The sequence below is a fragment of the Carcharodon carcharias genome, chromosome 5, assembly GCF_017639515.1.
Source record: "Carcharodon carcharias isolate sCarCar2 chromosome 5, sCarCar2.pri, whole genome shotgun sequence".
NCBI lineage: Eukaryota > Metazoa > Chordata > Chondrichthyes > Lamniformes > Lamnidae > Carcharodon > Carcharodon carcharias.
The window spans coordinates 27,990,339-28,017,666 of record NC_054471.1 but is presented as its reverse complement, the minus strand read 5'-3'; the positions used below and the strand labels follow the sequence as shown (position 1 = coordinate 28,017,666).

Genomic DNA, 27,328 nt, shown 5'->3' with positions numbered 1-27,328 from the left:
CATTGAGAAGAGCAAAAGAACCAGAGGGCATTGAATTAAGATGAACTAAAGACTGTGAGGGAAAGCCTTTCAGCCAGTGAGTGTTTAGGATCTGGAAGGCAGTGTCTGAGAGTGTGGTGGAGGCAGATGCAATTGAAGCAATGGAAAGGCAGCTGGTGCCTGATCCGAGGAGAATTGCAGGGCTGGTGGAAAGGCTGCGCGAGTGAGACTAGCCCAGTTCCTCTTGCAGCAGGGCCAGGCCAGACACGTAGGGTCGAACGGTCTCCCTGTGCGCTGTTCGCCAGTCCGTCCGGCGGCTCCCGTGGGAGAAGTCGATGCAATTGGCATTTAAATGAATCGACGGTGCTTGCGAGGGACAGATAAAAGCGCCCAGCGGACCACATTCCCCCGGCCTCTCCGTCAGGAATTGTCACAGCTCCATTGGCTGGCTGGAGGGAGGGAGAGCTTGCTAACTTTCCTTCCTCAGTGCAGAGCAAGTGGGGGCGTCCACTGAAAGCTGAACCGCCCACATGCGAAAGCTATTGGTTCAGGCTGACTCGATTGACTCAGAGCCGCTGTGAAAGTGGGAGCGAGCGCAGTTAAACTCGGCAACCCCGGCAGTCGGATTACTAGCACAAGGCGTTCGCAACTTACTTCCAATCAGTACTTTTTTTTTGCCCTCCTCCCCTTCATTCTATAAATACATATACAGCATTTTTTTTCCAGGATTAAACCTTTTCAATTCTGGACTTTTTCTTTTGGCTGTCTTGCAACGAGAGAGGAAAACTGTACCCAAGATTCAAGGATTTTAGTTTTTTTTATGACATATATTTATATACCATTTTTAAAATTTTTGTTGAAGACAAGTTCTGGGCTTCAAGCGAAGCCCCCACCGCCCCCCACCCCCCCCCCCCCCCCCGACCCCCCTTCCTTCCTTCCTTCCCTCCCTCCCTTGCAAGAAGAGAGAGTGAGCAGCTGTTCGAAGCGGATCGCTCGTCTGAGGCTGTGTGTCTGTCTGTCTGTGAAAAAGTCTGTACCGATCAACTTTACTTCTGCAGTTGGCCAGCCGAGAACGTGAGGTGTTCGCCGCTGGACACAGAGTGAGGGAGAGAGAGAGAGAGAGGAACAGGAGGTGGAGAGAGACACACACACAGTAACACACACACAGAGAGAAAAAAAAATTAAAAGAATCGATGGTTTACTTTCCACACCGGAGGGATGTTACACTGAGAAAATTGGATTGAACGCGGGAGACAGAACCGAGAGAGAGAGACGCTGTTCAATATTTCCTTTCATTTTGTAGGCAACAATTTCCAGAGTTTTTTTTCTTCTCGCCGTATTTCTCGTGGGATACAATATATAACCCAGCAACCATGAACTGGCTCCTAAGTTTATTGAATTGTTTCATAGTCGCCTCGCTGTACTTTGACAGTGCCAAGGTAAGTCATCTCTCTCACTTTACCGCTCTGCGGAGCTGACCTTTTATTAATCATCCTAATTACTAATCACGGAATGGATTCTCGTTATTTTTAAATAGTGCACGGTAGCACGTGTGAGTTGCAGAGCCGGGCTGACACGAATAAGGGTGACATTGATAATATTGTCCATTCCCACTTTTCTTCTCTCCACACTCTTCCCTCTCTCTCTGCCTCTGTCTTTCGCTCAACCTCTGTCTCTCATTCTCTGTCTCTTTCCCCCTCTCTCTCACTCTCTCCCCTCACTGCCTCTCAGCTTTTCTCTATCCCTCTCTGCCTCTATACCTCCTTCTCTGACCCTTCTCTCCCTAATTCTCTCCGCCTCCCCCTCTCTTTTCTGTCCGTCTGCCCCTTTCTCGCTCCTTCCAATTCCCTCTCCCTGCCTCTCTGACTTTCCCTTTCCCTCTCTCTCCCTCTCTCTCTCTCTCTCTCCCCCCTCCCCACACACACACACACACACACACACACAGCAGCCAGACTTTGACTGGATGTAAGCTCGGTCGTTGCGCTTTGCCTCGCACTCACCCAAGTTGCGGCTGACCAGACCCCCGTCTTGCGCGGGGTGGGAGACGATTCTGTGTTCCCTGTTTACGGTGCTGTCCTCCCCACACGCTGCGTTCCTCCCCACTCCCCCTCCCCAAAACAAAATCTTGTATGAAAATGATGTGACATATGACGCCCATCGATTTAAAAGGGCAATATTGCCGCGCCTGCATGAACTCCTGTAAGAAATGCAGAAAGGCAGGCTGGTCAAGCCCCACAGCTATCTGGTGTGATTTCCCCACCCACCCCCCCGCCTCACTGGCAGCACCCTCACCGGATACATACCAGCTCCTTTCTCAGAGGGCTCAGGGTGCGCTGCCCCCTCAAACTGTCCTATCCAGCCCCGTCCAGGAGGGTGGTGGGGGGGGGGGGGGGGTGGTGGGGGGTGGGGGGGATTGGGGGAGTAGGGTCGGGGCACCAGGAAACCGGTGTTATTTCTGTTCAAGCCCGAGACTCTGTGGTCACCGGCGATTATTGTTCCCTGGGAGGGGTGGGGGGTGGTGGTGAGCGAAAGAGATGCCGATAGAGAGAGGCAAGTCCTCCAGCCTTGTGTGCACATTTCCATACAGAGCCGCCTTCAACCCCCGGACATTGCAGCCTGCAGTCTGATCTGACTGCTAATGTCCATTCGGAGCAGTCACATAGAGACAGAGAAACACACACCCTGCCTTCCCCACACACTGTCTCTCTCTCACACACACACACACACACACACTCAGCCTCACTCACACACACAACCTCATTCACACACACACCCTCACACACACACACAGCCTCACTCATACACCCCCCTCATTCACACACACACCCCCTCACACACACACCCCCTCACTCACGCACACACACACAGCCTCACTCACACACACCCTCACACACACACACACAGCCTCACTCACACCCCCTCACACACCCCCTCACACATACACTCAGACTCACACACACACACACAGCCTCACACACACACCCTCATACACCCCCTCACACACACTCAGCCTCACTCACACCCTCCCTCAGACACACCCTCCCTCAGACACACACACACTCAGCCTCACACACACACACACAGCCTCACTCACACCTTCCCTCCCTCACACACACACACACTCAGCTTCACAAAAACACAATAAACGGCCCCAGAAACCCACGCCAAAGCGGCAGATAGGCTCAGGAGAGACGGGCAAACATTCAGAAGTGTGACTGTTTCTGTGCTCCATCCACCTATCCCCCCCTCCTTCACCCTCTGCCTCATTCTGTCTATCTCTTCTATCGTGTTCTTCACCTCTCATCGCTCTCCTTTTCCATCTATTTCTCTGTCTGCTTCATTTTATTTTCACGTCTCTCTCTCTCTCCCTCCCCATCCTGTCTATATGACCCTCGCTTTGTCCCTTCACCATTTCTTCCACACACCACCCCCCACCTTCCCTCCAAGTCTAGCCCTCCTCCTCTTATGATCTATTCTCCCCCTTCCCACTTATTTGCAAAACTTCCAGCGCTCGACAGGGACGAACCGCTCTCTGCCTCCTGACCCTGGAGCTTCGCACCAACCCTGAAATATGCTCGTCCCTCTTTCAAACTCCGACACAAGCTCAGTCGGTACAGCAGGTGCCACTGTACAGAGAAGGTTAATGTTAAACTAGAAGACATTCCTTACATTTATTGCATGTTCCCTGTTTAAATATTTTCCCTCGCTCGCTCTCCAGTGATTATTCGTGCGAGTGAACCCATATTTTTCGTATAAAGTCCGTGATGTCGAAACACGGAGCCAGTAGGTCGAATTTCAAAATAAATAAATAGATCCCCTTTTGACCCAGGTTCATGATCTGTTAACTCCTCCTGACCTGGGGCTGCTGCCAAGTCCTGTTCAGGAGCGAAGGAAGAGAAAGGGTTTTTTTTTTTAAATAAGTGAACCCCGAGCCGCCTAAATGTTCGATTGTCACCACTGCCCACCCCCCGGCCGATGGGCCGAATGGCCTCTTGCAGGCTGTAAGATTTCACCCCCACCCCTCCCCCCCCCCTCCCCCAAGTCCTTTTTTTTCTCTCAAGAGGTTAAAAATGTCAATCGCGTTAAAAAAATAATAATAATCAGCGTTTCTGGGAATTAAACATTTGTAAATTTGTTGCAAGCTGGAATCTTTCTGTTTGTGCAAGGTGTGTTTGCGATGCCTCCTTTATTTGTGATTTTATCTTTTTCGCTGTCACTTCGTTGATTAAATGACAGCTTGGGGTGAAAGCTAGTGTCTTTTTATAAACTTGTTCTAATTCTATTCCCTTTCCCCTGTTTTGGCTCTTTTAGACGGCGCACATCCCCAACGAGAAACCTCGGAGGAACGAAGGTAAGTGAACTGTTGGACGATCGCGGTCATTTCAAACTAGAAGTTATATATTTCCAACCCCCTCCCCCCCCCCCCCCCACCCACTCTTGTTTTAAGTGAGACTGATTTAATGTTGAGAGTCTACTCGCTGCTGCAGGTTGCTCAGCACAGGCTTAGATTGCCACCTGCTGGTCACAGGCGGAAAGTGCCTGTGTTACCCTCCCCGCCCCCCATGCTTTTCCATGTAACTGGCTTTCGTGGAGGGAAGTTGGGGTGTTGGGAGGGTGGGGGGTGGGGGGGGGGGGGGGGGGGCGGGGGGCGGGTAGAGGGGCGGCGGTGGTGAAAAGATCTTTAAATTATTTAAATAGCTACTATTTGCATGAATTTTCTCCTGTCACACTGGCTGTAAGCACTATTGCATTGAAGGTTTCATTTAATGGCAGTATAGCTGACAGGGCTGTTTACCCCTTCCCAACCCCTGAATAAGCTATTTGCCATTTACCTGCTATAAATTCAGCGCATCTTTGAGTGGGTGTAAGTGCTAGTCAGGCTTTACTTTTTAAAATAACTTTCATGGGATGTGGGTATTGTGGGCATTGCCTCGAACTGAGTGGCTTGTTGGGCCATTTCAGGGAGCAGTTAGTGGGTGTGAAGTCACATATAGGCCAGGCTTCCTCCCCGAAAGGGCATTAGTAAACCAGGTGGGTTTTTGTGACAACTAATTGAATTTGCAGCCATGGTGAGATTTGAACACACGCTGCCAAAGCAGTAGCACTAGCTGTTGATGTATTAGAGCAAAGGATCAAGGGATCAGATTTTTCATAATGTGGGCACCATCTGATTTCAGTGATCTCTGAGCCCTATGATCATCACTGCATATTTTACATCTGTGTAAAACCCTTTTGCTTGTGTTGTGATGTGATACTGGTACAGGCACTGATACTGGTACAGGCATTGATACTGGTACAGGTTGTAATGCTGGTGCAGGCACTGATACTGGTATGGATTGTAATACTGGTACAGACACTGATACTGGTCCAGGATGTGATACTGGTACAGGCACTGATACTGGCATAGGTTGTGATACTGATACAGGCTCTGATACGGGTCCAGGATGTGATACTGGTACAGGCACTGATACAGGCACAGGTTGTAATACTGGTACAGGCTCTGATACTGGTATGGGCATTGATACAGGCACTGATCCTGCTACTAGTGCTGATGCTGGTACAGGTTGTGTTACTGGTACAGGTACTGATACTGGTATGGGTTGTGATACTAACACAGACACTGATACTGGTACAGGCACTGATACTGGAAGAGGCATTGATACTGGTATAAATTCTAATGCTGGTACAGGTTGTAATATTGGTACAGGCACTGATACTGGTATGGGTTGTGATACTAGCACAGGCGCTGATACTGGAAGAGGCATTGATGCTGGTATAAATTCTGATACTGGTACTGGCACTGATACTGGTACTAGTGCTGATGCTGGTACAGGTTGTGTTACTGGTACAGGTACTGATACTGGTTTGGGTTGTGATACTAGCACAGGCACTGATACTGGTACAGGCACTGATACTGGAAGAGGCATTGATATTGGTATAAATTCTAATACTGGTACAGGTTGTAATATTGGTACAGGCACTGATACTGGTATGGGTTGTGATACTAGCACAGGCACTGATACTGGAAGAGGCATTGATGCTGGTATAAATTCTGATACTGGTACTGGCACTGATACTGGTACTGGCACTGATACTGGTACAGGCACTGATACTGGTACGTGTTGTGATACTGGTGCAGGTTATGGTACTGGCACAGGCACTGATACTGGTACAGGTTGTAATACTGGTCCAGGTAGCGATACCGAAAGAGGCACTGATACTGGTACAGGCACTGATACCAGACAAGTACTGGTAGAGGCACAGGCACTGATACCTGTACAAGCAGTGACACGTGTACAGGCAGTGGCACACGTACAGGTACTGATACTGGTACGGACATGATACTGGTGCAAACAGTGCAGCAAGCCACTTACCAAATTTGAAAATAAAACTTATTATTGAAATGATTGTCTTGCTATTCACACATTCATTTCCAGAGCCTGGGACTACACACATTCATAGTTAAAACCCACTTATGAAAGTTTCAGTCTTTTAATGCACGTTACATAACGTGACAATAGCTTCCAACAAGTTCTCCTCCACCTGTTCTCATTCCCTGCAGGATTTAGCTCCATATGGAACATGGATCTGGTGCATAGACTCCATATAAAGAGAGATGAAATTTTGATGTCTTTAGGGTTTATGATAAAGGACCATGTGTACCAGGGATACAGGCATGTGAATCTCTGCATCTGAAGCACTGAAGACTAAAATATACATCAGGGTATTTTCTGTGGTGACGCTTTTAGAGAGGGGACTGTATGTGGTCTGTGTTTGCACCAGAAAGTGGAACAGCGAGATTTGATGTTTTTTGATTGATGTGTTGTTTTTATTAGAGTGGGAGCTGTAAACAGCATGTGCTATTGCAAAGTCGGTCACATTGAGTAGCAGGATGCCCAACTCTTATGAAATAAAATGTGGAATGCTTTGATTATGGGACCTGAAAGAGTGGGGAGGTGTGCTGGTGTGACCAAAAGAGTGGGGCCGATGACAGTGAGAGCAGGGGGAAAGAGGTTCCTGGTGACTATAAAGGCTGAGGTGGGGAGGGGTGCGGTGTGGTGCAGGGGATGAATTTAAAACAACCAAAACTTGCAACTTATCTTGTGGAGTCACAACATTATCATCTCTTGGCTGGCCAACTCACAGCTGCTCAAACCATTCAACTGAGACTCCCAGGCGCAGTCTCCCACAGGCTGTCGGTAGGAATACGGGACAAAAGGCATCCTTTTAAGAGACGTTGGACAAAGCAGTCAAAACAAGGCACAATCCCTTAAAATCCTTTGGACTGTTGGTCAGCAAGTGTAGTTGAAGCACTTTGTGTCTCCAGATTTCAACCAGAATGAAAACATGGGCAGCACTATCACTGAATGGAGCCTGTTATATTCTTGGGGTGGCAACACACGGTGCTCCCTCTATCGATTGTCCGCTTCAGAGGAACTTCACCAGCTGCACAGTGCCGTGGGACATCCCCCGGCCATGAAAGGTGCTATAGAAATGTAAGTTCTTCCTTCCTCTCCTCTGGCCCTGAGAGTGGGAGTTGACGCCTTGCAGAAGGACTCGAGGTGCCGCTGACTACAAATGGATAGTCCAGCCTCTGGTCTTGGGGCCCAAGAATAAGTTGGTCTCAACACCAGCGAAAAATGTTCAAAGTACGGGAATAAGAGTCCTTTCAGCGCCAGTCCCATCGTGCTGTCCAATTTCCCTTTCTGAGAGATTCCCTTAAGATCCAGTTTGGCTTTGAGGGCGCCTTTGACTATTACCACACAAAGGGCAGTGGACACTGAATGTTGATCTGTAGTGCCCTGTTAATGCGGTGTTATCTATATTGCTCCATACTCGGCTACAGATCAGAGTGGGCTTGATTTTGGTGGTGGTGGGGGAGGGGTAGGGGTCTGGGTGGCTGGGGGTTGAGAGACAGGGAGATAGAAAACTGAATAAACAGCTCTGTGCACAGTTTAGGAAAATATGAGATAAGATACCAGCAGACCTGGCTTTAGAGGCCATCTCTAAAATACGACTGAACAGCAACAATATGAGACAAGGTCATACAGTAAAGGCTTGTCCTTCATTGACCTGCCTTTTTGCCAGCTCGTAGTCACGGTGTCTTGCTTCAGAGTGCAGCTTAACCCTTTCACGACCCTTTGCTGAATCTTGTGTTACCACAATTTATTTTCAAAATCACTCTTTTAAAATGTAATTTTGTTTGGGCTGTGGGGGTGGGAGTGGGAATGGGGAGGGAGGCGGGGGTGTGTGTGTGTGTGTGTGTGTGTGTGTGTGGGCAACATGGGATTGCTGGGTTCAATCTATCAAGTCCTCTGCTGAGTTACTTGATGTCCACTGGGATATGCCTCTGAGGGAAAGGGAAGAGGAGATTGGGGACAGGGTCAGGGCAGTAGGACAGTTCTTTATCAATGCTCCCAGCCTAAAACGCCCGACATCCCAGCCTAGGACCTCCAGACTGCACGTGTCTGCCTCCCTCCCCCATGCTCCACCAAGTAGGGCAGGGCAGGAGTGGCCTCGTCTGTGAAAGCCCCAGCAGTCGAGTAGCCGACCAAGCGCTCATTGGCTAGACTCGCGGCTGTGGGATAACTGCCGGAGCGATATCTGGAAATGCCTGTGAAACTGCAATCCCCGCCCCCCCAGAACAAGTCAGCAGATTCGAGAGAGGAGTTGGTGGGCGGGGCGGGAGGGTGGGGAAGTGAGGGAGGGAGGGAGATTAAAAGAGGGATTCCAAGCAGTGTTAAACACTGTAGTGGATTAAGTATCGTGTGTGTATAAATTAGTGCTTGTGTGTTTCTGTGTTCCTGTATGTGTGTGTGTTTGTGTGTGAGAGAGAGCGAGAGAGAGCTGTGGTATTCTGAGGCTGCATAACTGGAACAGCTGAAGGACAATACTGAAGGTCAGACACATCATTGTAAAAGGCCAATCCCTCAACTGGTGTCTGACATTATTCCCATCACAATCACCCAGCACAGTTTATCCTTGTATAGTTTTTGTTCCTCCTCTTGTCCTGATCAGTCCTGCAGATTGCTCCATTGACATAGTACACGGAAAGTTGGGAATAGCCATTTCCCCCTTTGGAGCGCATTAGCAATGCTGTTGGTGCAGGTTGCAGTGTGTGCACCAGTAGCAGATTTGTCAAACTGCAGGCACGATGGTGTGGCAGGTTAACATGAAAGAACTTGCATTTCTATAGCACCTTTCATGACTTCAACATATTCAAAGTTGCTTTACACCCAATGAAGAACTTCTAAAGTATAGTCGCTGTTGTAATGTTGGAAACACAGCAGCCAATTTGCACACAGCAAGCTCCCACAAGCAGCAATGTAATAATGATCAGATAATCTGTTTTTTTGTGATGCTGATTGAGGGGTAAATATTGGCCAGGGCCCCGGGTAGAATTCCCTGATCTCTTTTGAATAATGCCATGGGACCCGAGATGGCAGATGTGGCCTCGATTTCAGGTGAAATGCTGCACTTCTGGCACTGCAGCCCTCCCTCAGTACTGCACCTATGTGTCGGTCTAGCTTGTGGGTTCAAGTATCTGGAGCGGGATTATGAACCCGCAACCTTCTGGCTCAGTGCTGAGAATATTGAAACGCCTCTTTCGCTAAGGAAGAAAACCTGTGGTCGTTTCTCGGTCTTTACTACAGGTGACTCCAGTGGCCAAGCCAGTGGAGCAGGCTCTGGACGTGTGGACGTGCTGCCATGTTCCTTTCTGATCCCCAAGAGCTAAGTGCTGTGAGTGTGATCATCCCAATGTCTAGTCCCCCTGAGGTAGACCTTAAAGTTAATTATTTCTTTGTAGGTCGGCAGTTGCTTGTAAATTCTGAGGGAATAACCCAGGGTGTTGCACCCAAGATGACAGAGTGTGACAGCTCCGCAGTGTAATGCACTCAGAGTATTACAGGCGCTAGCGGCTCCCCCTGGTGTTGCTCCGCAGTAGTCTTCACTCCAGAGCTTGGTTGCCATGTCCGGAAGGTAACCCTTCCTGACGCTCTATGCCAAGCTGCTGCACATAGCAAATTAAGAAAGCTGCTGCTGCTTCTGTACCACTTGAGGTCAGCCGGGCACTAAGGCACTTGCAGCCAATTGAACATTTTCAGGTTTCAGTCTGTAATAATTAACTTGGGGAGGAGGGGAGAAGGAGGGTGCTGATCAGCCTGTGACACTGGGAGGCTGGTTCCTCAGCCAGGCAGTAACCTAGTCTGGGCGGGCTCTGCCAGTGTGAGGCATTGCTACCACGAGCTGCGGCCAGAGGGCAATGCTGTACCACCGTGGTGTCAACTGCCAGCCACTCAGTGCCCAAAGTCAAACTGACCATGTCCGCTGGTCACCAATAAAACAGAAACGCTTTCTGCAGCTGGTATCCCCATCCTGCTCCCACCCACTCTGTAAGATCGGGAGGAACCAGAACACGACCTGTACATTGTCAAAAACGAGGGACGAATGAGATGTTTAAAATCAAAAAGGGTTTAGTTAAGATTGAATGAAGAAGAACGGTTTCCAATGGCTGACGGGTGGATATCCGGAGGGCGCAGGTTTAAGGTGATGGGGCAAAAGAACAAGAGGCAAGCTGAGGAAAAACCTTTTCCCACTGAGGATTTGGCACGCACTCCCCGATAGGGATGTGGCTACAGAATCGATAATAGCCTTTGGAAAGAAATTGGATAAAGCCTCGAAGGTGTAAAGGAATGGAGGGATATGGGGGGACAACGGGGAATGGGACTACCAGGATTGCTCTTCAAATGAGTTGGCGCTGACTCGATGGGCCGAATGGTGTTGTGCTGTACTGGCCTATTATTCTATGACGATACCAAGAGCACCGCTTAGCCCCGATCTGGGTGTAGTTTATGGTCCCAGTGGAGGGGTCCTAGTTTAAGCCAGTGTAACGATGGCGCTTTGGCAGGGCTGGGTGAACTTGGTCATGTGTGTGAGTGCTAAGTGGGCCACTGCTGATGACATCACAGCGAGCGAAGGTGACTGTGCTGCCGTGGATACCGGGGACAACTGATTTTCCGAACCACTGAGAGATGGAACTTAAAAACCGAACCCAGTTTATTGAACAACTACCGATCATGACAATCAAAAGAATGTATCAACGCAAGGCTCACTCACACTTTGAAGCAGGCAGAAAGCAACCATAGTGGACCAGACTGCCCAACTATCGTTTGCACCAGACAGAATTTGCCGTTATGTGAGGGGACAAGTAGTGGTGTAGGGGGCTTAGTAATATCCTGAGATATCCCTAGTACAATTAAACATATATTATACTCTAAATCATTGAAACTTACAAGATTCTGAGAGGACTTGACGGGGTAGATGCTGAGAAGCTGTATCCTCTGGTTCCAGAGGCTAGAACACGGGGGGGGTCCGGTGGGGGGTGCAGAATCTCAGGGATAAGGGATCAATAATTTAGCTGAGATGAGGAGGAATTTCTTCACTCAGAGAGCTTGAAACTTTGGAATTCTCGACCCCCCATCGTCGAGTACATTTAAGGCTGAGATCGATGGATTTTCGGCCTCTTAGGGAATCGAGGGATATGGGGAGCAGGTGGGAAAGTGGAGTTGAGGTCAAAGATCAGCCATGATCGTGTTAAGTGGCTCGAAGGGCCAAGTGGCCTCCTCTTCCTCCTATTTCTTACTTTCCTGATGCTCTTATAACCCAGTGTCATGCAGAAGACAAGTTACTGCATGTATATATAGTGCATGGTGTTCGGCGGAGAAAGGAAGACTCGTATTGTTATCGTGCCTTTCACGACGCCCGGGTGTCCCGAAGCTCTCTGCAGCCAACAAAGTTCCCGTTTTTGTTTGAAGTGTAGCCACCGTTTTAACGCAGGAAGTGAACTGCTTCCGGGGGCATGGCATTCCTGGCAATAAAGGTTAAAGGTTGCTGCCGGCTCTGGGGGCCTATCGGCTCAGCTGCTATTGCTGAGGGGTTTGGTGGGAGATAATTGGGCAAACCGTGCAGAAGGGGGCACATTTTGGCACAAACGCACGCCAGGTCACCTAAAGGCTGCACTGCCAGAGTCTGAGGGGGCCGAAGGGTGGGAGTGGGTTGAACGTCTGTGTCAGGAAAAACAAAAGGAGGCCACGCTTTTCATAATGTTTAGCTTTAACTCTCTGCATCTTGACCCTCACCCGCACTCCCTCAAAATAATAAGATACAGGGCTGTTTGTGATTGAGTGTGTCAGCCTTGCTCATAACCTCAGCAAACAGGACACACTGTCTTGACAGAGACCCGGCAGCCTGTGAGTTGGCACGGTCTGATATTGAGCCGTTTGCTATCAGGTTAATTGGCATTCTTATCATGCACGCGACTCAGCCTAATCTCCACCAATGCCACCATGTGGGTGTCTCCGGTCAAATAGAACCACTGTGCAGACAGACAGCTTCCTCCATCACAGCTGAATGGTGCTGACAGATGCAGTCAACAGAGTCCGGAAAATTGCAAAGACAGAGTCAGTAAAATCACAGCCTGCAACTGTTCCAGGTTTGGGAGCAACCTGCACTCCACAGGAATGGAGCGAATTAGTCTGAGGATTTGTGGCCTGATGCCTTCCCGCAATTTTCTCCCACCCTTGTCCTCCTCCTGTCAAACTGATTTTCATCTTGAACTGACCGCGGACCAGTTGTCCTTCCCTCTACTTCCCCTGCCGACTCCTCACTGCCCATAGGATGACTCAGTGGGTAAATACGCTGGGGTTGGATGTTTACACGGGCTTTGGGAACCCAATGTTGGGCTAGATGGGGGCCCTGAGCTCGCACTTTCTGGCCGAGCAGCCACCAGCGCAGTCTTCCAGGAGGCGACCTCCTAATTGGCCACCTTCACTCTCGGTGTCCTGTCAAGGCTGGAGACCCAGTTAGAGGACCAGCAGCTGGTCAGGTGGGCGCTGCTGAGGCAGATCGGGGATCGGGATGGCGGGGCACCTCAACACGGAGGCGCCCTTGGGGGCTTTCGTGAAAATCCAAAGAGTTGAGGGCCAATGGGAAGATAGCAGGACCCTCAGAATGGAGGGGAAGCACCTCCAGGCAAATTGTTTGGACCACAGGTGCTGCCCTGTTACTGGCGCTGCGGGGGGGAGGGGGGGGGGTGGTGGTAAGCTTCTGGCTCCAATTGTACATGCCCCCACCTCAAACTCCCCCCAGCCTGCCATAGAGAGGTGGCCTCCAGTGAGCTGGCAGCCCTAGCACACAGGAAAATGATTGGGGCCTTAATCATCTTAATCGTCTTCCCTGCTCCGCATGTTAAGCAGCCAATCCGGTTCCTCGCCCGTCCCTGAGAAACTTTCCTGGAGGTAGGAATGTATCAGGCGGTCCCGACGCAGCCCCCCACTGCTTTTCCAACCACCCCCATCCCTACCTCCAAGCCCATCCCCTCCCCTGTCTCTGGGAAAACCCAACCCTGTGGTTCTGAGTCATCTAAACCTGCCAGCTCTGATCACCCAGCCTGCGCTAAGGTGGCTTATTCCATTGACAACAGCATGACAATGGGTCTCAGGTATACCCTGGGTTCGCTTTCCCTGCTCCTGCTCAACAACAACAACTTGTATTTATGTAGTGCCTATAATGGCGTAAACTGACCCAAGAATGATGTCAGGCAGAATTTGACACAAAGGAGGAAAGAGAGGTAGAGTAGCAGAGTTGGAATTCCAGAGCTTACGGCCCAGGCAGCTGAAGGCACAGCCCCAGCGATAGAGCGATTAAATTCTGGATGTTTAAGAGGCCTGAATTAACTGAACATAGATACCTCCAAGGGCTGTGGGCTGGAGGAGATTAGAGAGATAGGGAGGAGTGAGGCTATGGAGAGATTTGAAAACAAGGATGAGAATTTGAAAATCAAGATGTTGCTGGAACGGGAGCCAATGTGGGTCAGTGAGCACAGGGGTGATGGGTAAACAGGACTCCTCATTTGATGCCTCCAAGTTTGCATTCCCTCCCCCCACCCTCCTCTGCTGCAGTCAAAGCCATGTTTGGATCCTGATTGAGGAAGGTATGACGCTTGACAATAGAGCTGCCAACACACAGAGAATGCCCACTCAGGTATGAGACCCGAACAGCCTATAAGGGCACACAGGTTGGTGGTCATCCTTGATCATTGATCCCAAGTCTCAGTGTCATAATAATGGGCCCCGGGAAGTCTGGATGAGCAACAGGGAAACATTCCCGTTTGATCGCAGACTCTCAAGGACTTTGAGCAGAGTTTTCATTTTCTGAATTTCATTAATCATTGCCTTTTCCTTCCATTTCAGTCATCAAGTTCATGGAGGTGTGGAACAAGAGCTACTGTCGGCCAATAGAAACACTAATAGACATCTTACAGGAACATCCTAATGAAGTGGAGTACATCTTTAAGCCTTCTTGCGTACTTCTAATGAGATGTGGTGGATGCTGCAACGATGAAGGTTTAGAGTGCGTGCCCACGGAAGTGCATGACGTGACGATGGAGGTAAAAGCAGGCTTCAGTACTTGGAGGTAAAGCGGGCCATGCTACACCAGTGGGATTTGGCTCAGTGATGGCACTCTTACCCCTGGCCCACAAAGGCCGTGTTTTAAGCCCCTCTCCAACATTTTTCGTTTGATTAATTCGGTGGGGGGGGGGGGGGGTGGGGGGTTGTACCTGGGTGTCCTTGGGACAGCTGAGCATTTATTTCCCACCCCTAATTGCCCTTGAGAAGGTGGTGGTGAGTCGTCCCCCTAGACTGCTGCAGTCCAGGTGCTGCAGGAGTACCCATGGCGCTGTTATCAGGGAGATCCAGGATTGCGACCCAGTGACAGTGACATTCCAAGTTGGGATGGGATGTGACTTGCAGGTGGTGGTCTTCCCATGTGCCTGCTGAACTTGTCCTTCTGGGTGGCAGGGGTCGTGGGTTTGGAAAGTGCTGTCAAAGGCGCATTGGCGAGTTGCTGCTATGCATCTTGGAGATAATGCCCACTGCTGCCACCGTGCACAGGTGGTAGAGGGGTGAATTGTTAACTGGGTTTAGCACATCATTGCTGCCAAATCAGTGCAGTATAATGCGAATGCCAGAGTCTCTTGTATGCCAAGTGGAACTGAGGTGTGTTGGTGCGTGTTTCATGGTGCGATGGAGTGTGGCTAGGGGGATGTACATTCTAGGAGGATGAGCCAGCAGGTCTGCACCTGTGTGAGAATTTTTATCATGGCTGCCCTGTAGTTTGGCACGTACTAGCAAACCTCCCATGGCGATGCACATGGCGATGCTCTTGGCTAATCTTGGGCCTGGAGCACAGCTCTGTTGCTGAGCTGCTGACCGAGCATGTGGCTTAAAGATGGCTACTTGAGGTGCTCCCTGTGGGGAAGTGATCAAAATAGGCCTCAAGGTCAATTGCAGGTTAATTGCTGTTTGCAAGGGAAGATTGCAGAATGCCAGGTGCCTGTAACTTTCTGGCTCCAGGTCAGTGTGCAAACGACCTCGCCAACACCAATTAATATCAGCACAAAATGGCTGCCTCTCCCAGCTTTCAGACTTCAAAGTTTGACAGAAGCTCTCCTTCTAAATATATAGATTTCTATGTATTTATAGACCTCAGGATGACCCAAAGCACTTGACAGCCAATGGAGTACTTTCAAAGTGTTGTAATGTGGGAAGCAGACTATGAAAGTCAATCCTTTCATCCACTGGGTGATAAGAGGAGTGGCACAATTGACCTTGTCTGCTTTAGGCTGAGAGATGAGAAAGAAAATCAGCTCAGGTTTCCACTTCCAATCACTATCTTATAATACACAGGAAGGCCATTTGGCCTTTCATCTCTGTGCTGACTCTTTGAAAGAGTTGTCCAATTGGCCGCCCCCCCCGCACTTTTACTCAACCCTGTGATTTTTTTTCCCCTTTCTAAGTCTTTATTATTATCATTATTATTATTCAATCCGCTTCCACCACTCTTTCAGCAAGTGCATTTCAGCTTGTAACAACTGGCTGCATAAAAAGATCTCTCCTCATCTCCCCTCTGGTTCTTTTGCCAATGGGATGTTAAACCTCTGTCCTCTGGTTACTGTCCCACCTGCCAACAGAAAACCCTTCATAATCTTGAGCCACCCCTATTAACTGAATCTACTCTGCCCTAAAGAGAACAATGCCAGCTTCTCTTGTCTCTCTGCATAACTGATGTCCCTTATCCCTCGTACCATTCTAGTAAAACTCCTGTACAGCCTTTCCAAGGCCCTGACATCCTTCCTCAAGTGTTGTATGCACTATTCCTGCTGGGACCCAACCACTGACATCCTGTGCCACATGGTCATACATGGTGAAAAGCTGCCGTACAGTAAATATTCCATATCTGTTCCTGAGGGGTGGAAATTGCTGGCCAAGACATATTTTTCAGCCATCACTAGTTACCCTGAGAATGTGTTGATAGGTGAGCCAGTGTAGGCCGTGTGATGCTGTTCCGTCAGTCATGTTTGGGAGGGAATCGTGACCCAGCATACTTCTGTTCCCATAAATCACTGAAAGGGGACTGGAAAGAGGCGACACTGTGTTTATTTTAAAACGGAAGGAGTCACTGCTAGGATAAGCCTATTACTAATGTGTGTTTGTTATCTCTTCCTCATTAGGTAATGAAAATCAAGCCCCACCAAGGGGACCATATAAGTCAGATGAATTTTGTACAGCACAGTAAATGTATCTGCAGGTAAGAGAATATTTTACCGTTTTGTCTCATTCAGTCAAACATGGAAAGACTATCCTTTGTGATATGAAATATTGACTCGCTGCTGAGGAGCACACAAGTGATCCATGGCACTATTTGTAGAAATTTCTCAATGAAATTGGCCTTTAACCCTCATTGCTATGTGTTTGGGATATGGCTGGGGTAAGATGTGTTTGCTTCTCAAGCAACAGTTGCTGCATACCAACCCTTCCTGCACATGCCTCAATCCCATCAGGTATAGCATGAGTTAAATTGGGGAGCCGAGTTTTGTCTATACAGTACTGCCTTCTTACCAGTATCATGTGCGTCCCACTGTACCACTCAGTCCCAGAGAAACAAGCACAGTGTGTGACTTATTGTACCACCCAGTCCCAGAGAGGAAAGGACAGTGTGTGACCCACTGTACCACCCAGTCCCAGAGAGGAAAGGACAGTGTGTGACCCACTGTACCACCCAGTCCCAGAGAGGAAAGGACAGTGTGTGACTTATTGTACCACCCAGTCTGAGAGAAAATAAGATATTTAGTATTTTTTACTTTGATTCTTCCCACAGACCAAAGAAGGAAAGAAGAGAGACAGAAAAAAGGTAAGAAATGTCATAAAATAGAACATAGTCTGAAAGAAAAAGCGAAACAAAGAATCATTAGGACCCTATTTATGGGCTTTTGACTTACCTCATAGCTGGAGAGCGTTGCAATTTATTGACTATTAGTTGACATTTATCTAAACAGTCCCCTCAAAGGTGGCAGTGAAGGTGGCATCAGCTAGCTTTGGTAAGGGTGCATTTAGAAAAATGCTTTCAATCAAATGTAACCAACGTCTGCAAGAGTTTTCTAAACGTGTGAGGTCCACCACCCACCTTAATCTTCGCTATCACACACCCCCCCACCCCCCGCCAAAAAAATACTGTTTGAAATAAGGTAGTGCATGCCATCAATATTGGGAAGCACCATTGCACTGTTTGCTCACAACGTCATTGGGATGAAATAGGAGTGAGGCTTGTCTGGGACGTACCCTCTCACTCCCTTTGCCAGGGGCTCAAAGGTTGACTTCTCTTCACTGCACAGCACTTACAAATGAACCCAAAAGGCTTTGCTGCTAACTTCCCTAAAAAACAGTTATCATTGGCTGTTGGGCTCAATGCATCATAAATGCTTTCTTACCAAAATCAGTTGGCTTATTTGCTTCTTGCCTGGAAAGGATTAAAAAGTAACTGTGCATCTGTATGTGAGGCAATAGAATTCTCCATTGTGTGTTTAACAGTATAGCAAACCTTTCTTAGCCAAATTTAGCACAAGAAAGGTCATTTTGAAATTAAGTCAAATATGAATCCAGGAATGTAGCTCCTATGTTATGGGCTTAATAATCAAAAGAATATGAGTTCAAATTCCACCACGGCAAAGCAGAACATAGCCATTTCGCGAACAGCCATGTGGTTAAACGACCAAACCATCTCCTTTATGTATTGTTTGAGGAATAAATGTTGGCTAGGGCCACCAGGAAGAACTCACCTGCTCTTCTTCAAAATAGTCCAGTGGGATCCTCTATGCCCACCTGAGAGGAGAGAGTCTCAGTTTAGTGTCTTATCCAGAAGACGGCACCTCTAACAGTGCAGCTCAGTACTGCACTGTAAGGGAAGAAAAGTAGAGAGACCCCTGCTAAAGAAAACAATGCATAAGATTCCTAGTGACAATCCAGCTGTCATTTTTTGCATATGATTTAGCCCAAGTAGAATTGAGTTGGCTTGCACTGTGTTGGGTCCTTCCATCTACAGTCAATTGCACTTTTCATGGCAGTCATCTCAGCTTTTTCCTTTTTCAGATAGTCAAATGGAGAAGCATGGCTTCTTATTTTTTCACTTTATACATTAATGATCTAGATGAAGGAACTGAGGGCCTCCTGGCTAAGTTTGCAGATGATACAAAGATAGGTGGAGGGACAGGTAGTATTGAGGAGGTGGGGAGGCTGCAGAAGGATTCGGACAGGTTAGGAGAATGGGCAAAGAAGTGGCAGATGGAATACAATGTGGGGAAGTGTGAGGTCATGCACTTTGGTAGGAAGAATAGAGGCATAGACTATTTTCTAAATGGGGAGAGAATTCAGAAATCTGGAGTGCAAAGGGACTTGGGAGTCTTAGTCCAGGATTCTCTTAAGGTTAACTTGCAGGTTGAGTCGGTAGTTAGGAAGGCAAATGCAATGTTGGCATTTATTTCGAGAGGACTAGAATATAACAGCAGGGATGTGCTGCTGAGGCTTTATAAGCCTCCGGTCAAACCACATTTAGAATATTGTGAGCAATTTTGGGCCCCGTATCTCAGGAAGGCTGTGCTGGCCCTGGACAGGGTCCAGAGGAGGTCATGAGAATGATCCCAGGAATGAAAGGCTTAACATATGAGGAACGTTTGAGGATTTTGGGTCTATTCTCGATGGAGTTTAGAAAGATGAGGGGGGATCTGATTGAAACTTACAGAATACTGAAAGGCCTGGATAGAGTGAACGTGGGGAAGATGTTTCCATTAGTAGGAGAGACTAGGACCCGAGGGTTCAGCCTCAGAGTAAAGGGAAGACCTTTTAGAACAGTGATGAAGAGAAATTTTTTTAGCCAGAGAGTGGTGAATCTATGGAATTCATTGCCACAGAAGGCTGTGGAGGCCAGGTCATTGAGTGTATTTAAGACGGGGATAGATAGGTTCTTGATTGGTAAGGGGATCAAAGATTACGGGGAGAAGACGGGAGAATGGTGTTGAGAAACTTATCAGCCATGATTGAATGGCGGAGCAGACTCGATGGGCCGAATGGCCTAATTTCTGCTCCTATGTCTTATGGTCTTATGGTCTTATTTTAGCCTGGCAAGGCTGGCCAATGAACACTTCCTTGGACCTCATTTGGCTTCCATTTTGGACACCAAACCGCTTAAAGATTCTTCCTTCAGTCGCCACTTAACTCCAACATCGTTATCTCCATTTATTTTATTTATTCTTCAATTAGTTACTGAACTAAATGAAGGAGGCGACATGGCCTGCTTTTCAGGAGGTGTGATTTTTCACCCGGGACAGACGTGCTCTCGATTCTGCAGTCTCGACACGTTATTGCCCCTCTGGCGACAGTTGGGGCAGGAGATCAGATTCCAGAGCGGTTGAATTTCCAATGCCCTATCCTTCAACAACAGCCCTCCACCTCCCCCCTTCCTCACCTGCACCCCACCTGCACCCTGCCCGTCTCCTCAGGGGATCTTTTGCTAAACTGTAGAACTGTGCTCTTTTCACAGCAAGCCGAAGAGAGGGAAAGGAAAGGGTCAAAAACGAAGGAAAAAGAAAAACAGAGTGAAACAATACAGGCCGTACGTCAGACTTCACTTTCCCATTCAGCGTTCCATGCCTGGCCTGAATAATTCTCTCTGGAGTTGATTATTAATTTTAAGGGGGAGGCTACCAATGTGGGGCTGCTGGCAGGGTCGGGGGCAATTGGAAATGGTGACTGGGAGAGCGAAGCTGCAACTTAATTTGGCATGAAAATTGATCGCACTTCCTAGTGATTCTCATCGGTCTTGGTTTGCACTGGAGCCAGGGGAAACAATCTCTGCTCGTGGTGGAAGGCATGGCTGGCTTGTTCAATCAATCATTACTAACCCTGCTGTAATGATGCATTCTTCACTAGGTTTGCTGGGTCTTGGTACCACTACTATCATTGAGCACTCATTGGCTGAAGAGTAACTCACCACCCTATTCATTTTTCCGCTTCAAGTTCCAAGCAGTCAATCTGGACACGTCCATCTGGTCTTTAGCGATAATGGTCACCAGGGCAGCCACCTTCAACCTGCTGCCTGTCTTCACTTGGTGTTCTAACAACCTGCTGGAAATCCTGAACCTACGGTCCCACTCGAACCCCATCAACCAGACATCCAACTGAATTAGCAATCATCTTCCCATTTAAATACAATGAAAATTGCCCAAATTGTTGTCACTAGGATAATTTTCACATCAAGCCACTGAAATGTGTAGTAAGAATAGCAATATTGCAGAAGTTTGTGCCCGACTGTAAAACGCTGATGATATAATTGATGATAATTTTTTGCTGGAAGGGCTAGGCCTTCAAACGTTTCTTGGACCTCTTTAGGCTTCCATTTTGGAGACCATTCCACTCCCATTTTGAAGTTAGTTCTTACTTAAAGATACTGCTCTAGTCACCACTGCTTCTTTAACTAAGATTTGATGCCAACTTTATTTTAGCTGTTCAGTGGTTTGTTTATTTATTTATTTATTTATTTATTCTTCAATTGGTTCTTGAATCTGCTATTCATTTCCATGGAAATGTCCCCAGGCACAGAGAACTGAAACTGAACTGTTCTACCCTCCTCTAGAACATTTTCTTAGGAGAACCTTCCAACTATATGGAGAAGATGTTTTTCTTTGAAACAACACTGCCTGAAATGAGCTTTCTAAAGTAGCCAGATGACAGTCATTTGGTGGGGCTCAATGTGCAATTCTGATCTATTTGTTTTGCTTAGTCTGAAGTAATAAGTCTGATAAATCAATAATAATGGATATTCATTTTATTCTGGTGGGTTTCTGGAAATTCTGAAATATGAGGGGAAGGTTGCTTCACACCACATAGGAACAGCAGGAAGCCATTCATGTTCTACCATTCAATTAGATCCTGGCTGAACTGTTCCTCAATTCCCTTCATCCCTTGTCCCATATTATTTAGTAGCCTTGCCCAAAAAAATCTAGTAATCTCAATCTTGAAGATGTCTATGATGCCCCTAGTGGTCACAGCCTTTCCAGGGAGAGAGTTCCAGCAGTTTCCACTAGCCTTGCTATTAACAAAGGTGGTGGCGTAATGGTGTTATCACTGGGCTAGTATTCCAGGGACCCAGGATAAACCCCACCATGGCGGATGGTAAAAATTTGCATTCAATAAAAATCTGGGATTAAAAAGTTTGATGATGACCATGTAACTGTTGCTGATTGGTTTTTTTTTAGGAAAAAACCCAGCTGTTTCACTAATATCCTTTCGGGAAGGCCCCCCTTACCTGGTCTGGCTTACATGTGACTCCAGACCTACAGCAATGTGGATGACTCTTAAATGCCCTCTGAACAACAGCAATTTGGGATGGGCAATAAATGCTGGCCTAGCTAGTGACGCCCACACTCCATGAACATAGAAAAAAATACTTCACTCTTAAATGTCCTGGCTTGAAAAAAAATAAATAAACACCATACCAAATCTCGTAATAATTTGAAAATCCTCAATTAGATCACCCCTCAATCTGCTAAACTCAAAGAAGTATCTGTCAGTCATGTTTACACAGTCTGTCCTCACAGTTGTCAACCGCATTAACCCCAGTATCATTCTTCAGAATCCGCGCTGTACCCCCTCCAAGTCCAATGTAGTTTGATGTCCAAAACTGAACACAGCACTCTAGATGTGGGCCTGACCAAGCCTCCACAACTGAAGCATCATTTCCTCACTTCAGAATACTGCTGGGCTGTGGGGTGATGGTAGTGTGGGGGGATGGTTGCTGGCAGGACAGTGGAGCAGGTTGTTGGTGGGGGGGGCCACGTGCTGCTGGTAAGACTGTTGACCAGCAGGAAGCAGAGGACGATGCTGCTAAGGCTGTTAACTGAGGGTGGGGGGAGGGAGCAGGGGCTGCAGGTGAGGCTGTTTCCTGGGGTTGGTGTGGGGAGTGGGTGGTTGCGAGGGTACGGAAGTGTATGCTGGCGAGGTTATTGAGTGGGAGGGTGGTGGCGTTCAGGGAAACAAGATGCACAGCACCTACAGGGTCCAGGGGAGTCAAAAGAGTTGCCCTAAAGCAAAATTATGCCCTTAAAACATTCCACGTTTAAAATGCTTCACTAACAATCTGCCTCCTCATGACTCCATCGATACAGTGCATGCTGCCCCCTCAAAACTTTGCTCTGCTTCTCAACACACAAGCACATACACACACTTCTCTGCAAATCCCTCTCTTGCTGCTCATTCAGAAGCACCACAAGGATGGCAGAGCAGGTGACGTGTTGCAACTGTAGCATGTAGGAGCCGACAGACAACCAAGGCAACCACATCTGCTGGAAGTGTCTGTGGCTCCAGGAAGTTTGGCTCAGAAGGAATGAGCTGAAGTCTTTGTACACTGTGATGCATCAGGGAGGGGGAATGTCATCTGGACTTTGTTCCAGAAGGAGGACAGAAGCTGTGACTGTGAGTGAGGCAGGTAAGGGGATCGAGAAGGTGCAGCTGGAGGAGCCTCAGCCCTTGCCATGGTCCAACAGGTTCAAGGTTCTTGTAGTTGATGTGGATGAGAGCAAGAGATGTAGCATGGATGAGCATGGTGCAGGAAGCCATTCAAGTGGCGGGAGTAAAGGAATGTAGTGGTAGTAGGGACCATATAGCCAGTTATCTACAATCGAGAGCGAGAGTCCAGAAGGCTGTTTTGCCTTCCCGTTCGGGACATCTGCTCTGAGCTGGAGTGGAACTTGCAGTGGGACGGGAGGATCCAGTTGTCATGGTCCACTTAGGTACCGTGAAATAGATAGGACTAAGGAAGAGGTTATTCTTAGGGAATATGAGAAGCTAAGAGGTGTAACATATTATAGAGAATTGGTTGCAGATCTTGTGGTGCAGTGGATAGACTTCCTGCCTCTCAGCCTGAAGCTCCAGGTTCAAGTTTTACTCCAGGACTAAATAGCCAAGGAAGGTGTGTTCGAACAGGTTCAGTATCAACCTGTAAATCCTTCCAACATACACCAGTGGCCAGTGGCAAGAGCGGGAGAGATTCCTGGTCAGTCATGTGATGGAAAGTAATTGGAGCCTCTACCGTCACTATCCATAGATCCAGGCTACAACATGCATGGAAAAGTGGATGTTGCCACAGCAACTCAGGGGCCACATGGATGGTGGTGGACCAGATTGGTGCCAACAGCACGGGGTTCGATCCCTGTTCCAGCTGGGGCGGGTTCAGGACCTGCCTCCTTGCCCTACCCATGGTGCAGATCATGGCACTGTGGGTCAGGCCTGCCTTCAGGCTGAGAACTCAAGAAGAAGAAGAGGACTGGTCAGCTAAAAGGAAGCCGAGTGTAGGGATAAATGGGGCATTTTCGGGTTGGCAAGTTGTAACGAGCGGAGTGCCACAGGGATCAGTGCTGGGGCCTCAGCCGTTTACAATCTATATCAATGACGTGGACAAAGGGGTCGAATGTATCGCTGGTAAATTTGCTGATTACACAAAGATAGGTAGGAGAGGAAGTCGTGAGGGGGACATAAGGCATCTGCTAAGGTTAAGTGAGTGGGCAAAAAAAAGCCAATGGAGTATAATGTGGGAAAATGTGAACTTGTCCATTTTTGCAGGAAGAATAGAAAAGTGGTATAATATTTAAATTGAGAAGATTGCAGAACTCTGAGGTACAGAGCGATCTGAGTGTCCTGATACATGAATCACAAAAAGTTAGCATGCAGGTGCAGCAAGTGATTAATAGGGCAAATGGGATATTGTCATTTATACTCTATGGAAGGGCTTTGGTGAGATCACATCTGGAGCACTGTATTCAGTTTTGGTCTCTTTTTTTTATTCATGGGATATGGGCAACACTGGCTAGGCCAGCATTTATGGCCCATCCCTAATTACCCTTGAGAAGGTGGTGGTGAGCTGCCTTTTTGAACCGTTGCAGTCCATGTGTTATAGGTACACCTACAGTGCTGTTAGGAGCGAGTTCCAGGATTTTGACACAGTGACAGTGAAGGAACGGTGATATATTTCCAAATCAGGATGGTGAGTGGCTTGGAGGGGAACTTCCAGGTGGTGGTATTCCCATCTATCTGCTGCCCTTGTCCTTCTAGATAGTAGTGGTTGTGGGTTTGGAAGCTGCTGTCTAAGGAGCCTTGGTGAATTCCTGCAGTGCATCTTGTAGCTGGTATACACTGCTGCTACTATGCGTCAGTGGTGGAGGGAGTGAATGTTTGTGGATGTGGTGCCAGTCAAGTGGGTTGCTTTGTCCTGGATGGTGTCAAACTTCTTGAGTGTTGTGGGAGCTTCAGTCATTCAAGCAATTGGGGTGTATTCCATCACACTCCTGACTTGTGTCTTGTAAATAGTGGGCAGGCTTTGGGGAGGCAGGAGGTGAGTTACTCGCCGCAGGATTCCTAGGCTCTGACCTGCTCTTGTAGCCACAGTATTTATATGGCTAGTCCAGTTCAGTTTCTGGTCAACGGTAACCTCCAGGATGTAGATAGTGGTGGATTCAGTGGTAATGCCAATGAGTGTCAAGGGGCAATGGTTAGATTCTCCCTTAGTGGAGATGTCTTTTCCCTGACACTTGTGTAGTGTGAATGTTACTTAAGAAAGGATAGAAGAAGTTCAGAGAAAGTTCATGTGATTGATTCCTGGGATGAAGGGGTTATCTAAGAGGGTATCTTATGAGGAAGGGTTGGACAGGTTGGGCCTGTATCCATTGGGGTTTAGAAGAATGAGAGGTGATCTTATTGCAAAAATCAGTTTCTGAGGGGACTTGACAGTGGGGATACTGAGAGCATACTTCCCCTTGTGGGAGAGACTAGAACTATGGGACATAGTTTAAAAATAAGGGGTCTCCCATTTAAGATGGAGATGAGAAGAAATTTTTTCTCTCTCGAGTAGTTAGTCCGTGGAATTCTCTTCCCCAGAGTAGTGGAGGTAGTGCCATTGAATATTTTTAAGGCTGAGTTCCATAGATTCTTGATTTACAAGGGAGTCAAAAATCAGGAAAGTATACTTGAGGCCACAATCAGATCAGATCTTATCAAATGGTGGAGCAGGATCGAAGGGTCGAAAGACCTACTCCTGCTCCTAATTGATATGTATGTTCGTATGTTAAAGGTAATTAAATGATGCAAAATGATCACAAATGATGTTGTTTGAGCTTTGTATAATTTCATTTGATGTCAGTTGATCACTATTTGATGACTTAGGCTGTCAAATGACGACTAAGTGATCACTTTTGAATACAGATGATCACAAATGAGTACATTGATGCCTGTTCAACTAAAATGATGTCAACATTTTCTGGTAGGGGCCTCCCCCCATTAGGAGAATGATGTTCCACACCATGCCATGACCATCTTATAGGCACAGCTTCCACAGAATGGATTGAATGGTGGTGCATTGCAGGGGCTCTTTTCAGACGAAGATTTAGTGTAAATCTCTCATATCTTACAAAAGGCTCATGGCTTTGTTGGCTCATAACTTTATTGGATCTTTCAATATGAATCATTCAATTATGAAAGTGCTCCTATAGGTGTCAAGTTTTCCAATGCACAAAGCTGCTGATACTGTTTTCCCTATGGACAACAATAAGAACTAATTTTAAGACCAGGAAGTTAATTTGAAAGGATTTGTCCTTGGACTGTCCTTAAGGAGGCAACCTAGCAAGTAAAGCAGTAATGGTTTATGAAGAGAGCTCACTAAGGTCACCTAAGAAGGGGCAATATTTCAAATAGTGAATGAATTTTTAAAAAAGAACATAGGAACAGGAATAGGCCATTTGGCCATTTGAGTCTGTTCCACCATGCAATAAGATCATGGCTGACCTGGTTGTGGTCTCAGCTCTACTTTCCTGTCTGTCACCCACCCCCCACCATAACCCTTGACTCCTTTGTCTAACAAAAATCTGTCTAACTTTGTCTTGAATAAATTTAGTGATCTGGTCTCCACCACTTTCTGGGGAAGACCCTTTAAAGAGAACCAATTTCTCCTCATCTCTGCCTTATATAGGTCAGGCTGGACGCTGTTCTTCCCGAAACAGCATTAGTGAATCAGTTGGGTTTTTACAACAACCTGTGGCTTCATGGTCTCTTTTATTTCCAGGTATTTTTTAAAACTAAATTCAAGTTTTCAAACTGCCATGGGGGAATTTGAACTCACAAGCTACGAGTCCAGAATTCTGGATTGCTAGTATAGTACATGACCAGTGATGGTGGTGGTGCATTACAGTTCACTCAGAGTTTCCAAGTTGCTGGGGCAATGTGCATGTTTATGTGTTGTAATCTGGAACTATGGATAATGCTGGTAAAGGCTTTATAGTTCTTTCCATCGCATGGCAGACTGAGAATTTCTCCCACTCTCACTGCCTGCCATTGGCGTGTGTCGGAAGAATTTGCAAACTCAACCAGTTTGGCTGCGTTATGAATGCACCTTCCTTGGCCATGAAGTTCTAAGGTGGGACTCAAACTCTACCCACTGCATCACAAGACCCCCATAGCATAACCAGTACAATACTGTAATCACAGAATGTTATGGTGCAGAAGGAGGCCATTTGGCCCATTGTGTCTGCACCGGCTCTCCAAATGAGCATTATGACTTAATGCCATTCTCCTGCCTTTTCCCCGTACCTTTGCACATTTTTTCTATTCAAATAACCGCCCAATGCCCTCTTGAATGCCTCTATTGAACCTGCCTCCATGACAGTTCCAGGCAGTGCATCCCAGATCCGAGCCACTGACTGTGTGAAAAAGTTTTTTCTCACATCACATTTACTTCTTTTGCAGATCACTTTAAATCTGTGCCCTCTCGTTCTCGATCCTTTTACAGTTTCTCCCTATCTACTCTATCCAGTCCGCTCATGATTTTGAACATCTCTATTAAATGCCCTCTTAGCTTTCTCTTCCCCAAGGAGAACAGTCCCAACCTCTCCAATCTTCATAACTGAAGTTTC

At 47.5% G+C, this 27,328-nt stretch overlaps 1 protein-coding gene across 6 annotated transcripts in view; it reads left to right on the top strand.

The window, feature by feature from the left end:
- Nucleotides 1-926: 926 nt before the first annotated feature.
- vegfab (vascular endothelial growth factor Ab) overlaps nt 927-27,328 on the top strand; it is a 37,797-nt gene continuing 11,395 nt past the window's right edge. For 4 of the 6 annotated variants that reach the window (XM_041188358.1, XM_041188356.1, XM_041188359.1 and 1 more), the window contains exons 1-5: nt 927-1,418; nt 4,291-4,330; nt 14,232-14,428; nt 16,553-16,629; nt 17,200-17,232. In XM_041188358.1, the coding sequence (XP_041044292.1) occupies nt 1,353-1,418; nt 4,291-4,330; nt 14,232-14,428; nt 16,553-16,629; nt 17,200-17,232 (413 nt within the window). In that variant the 5' untranslated portion in view covers nt 927-1,352. Of the gene's footprint in view, nt 1,419-4,290; nt 4,331-14,231; nt 14,429-16,552; nt 16,630-17,199; nt 17,233-19,914; nt 19,987-27,328 lie in introns of all 6 variants that reach the window. The other 2 variants (XM_041188360.1, XM_041188361.1) reach the window with 1 other exon arrangement.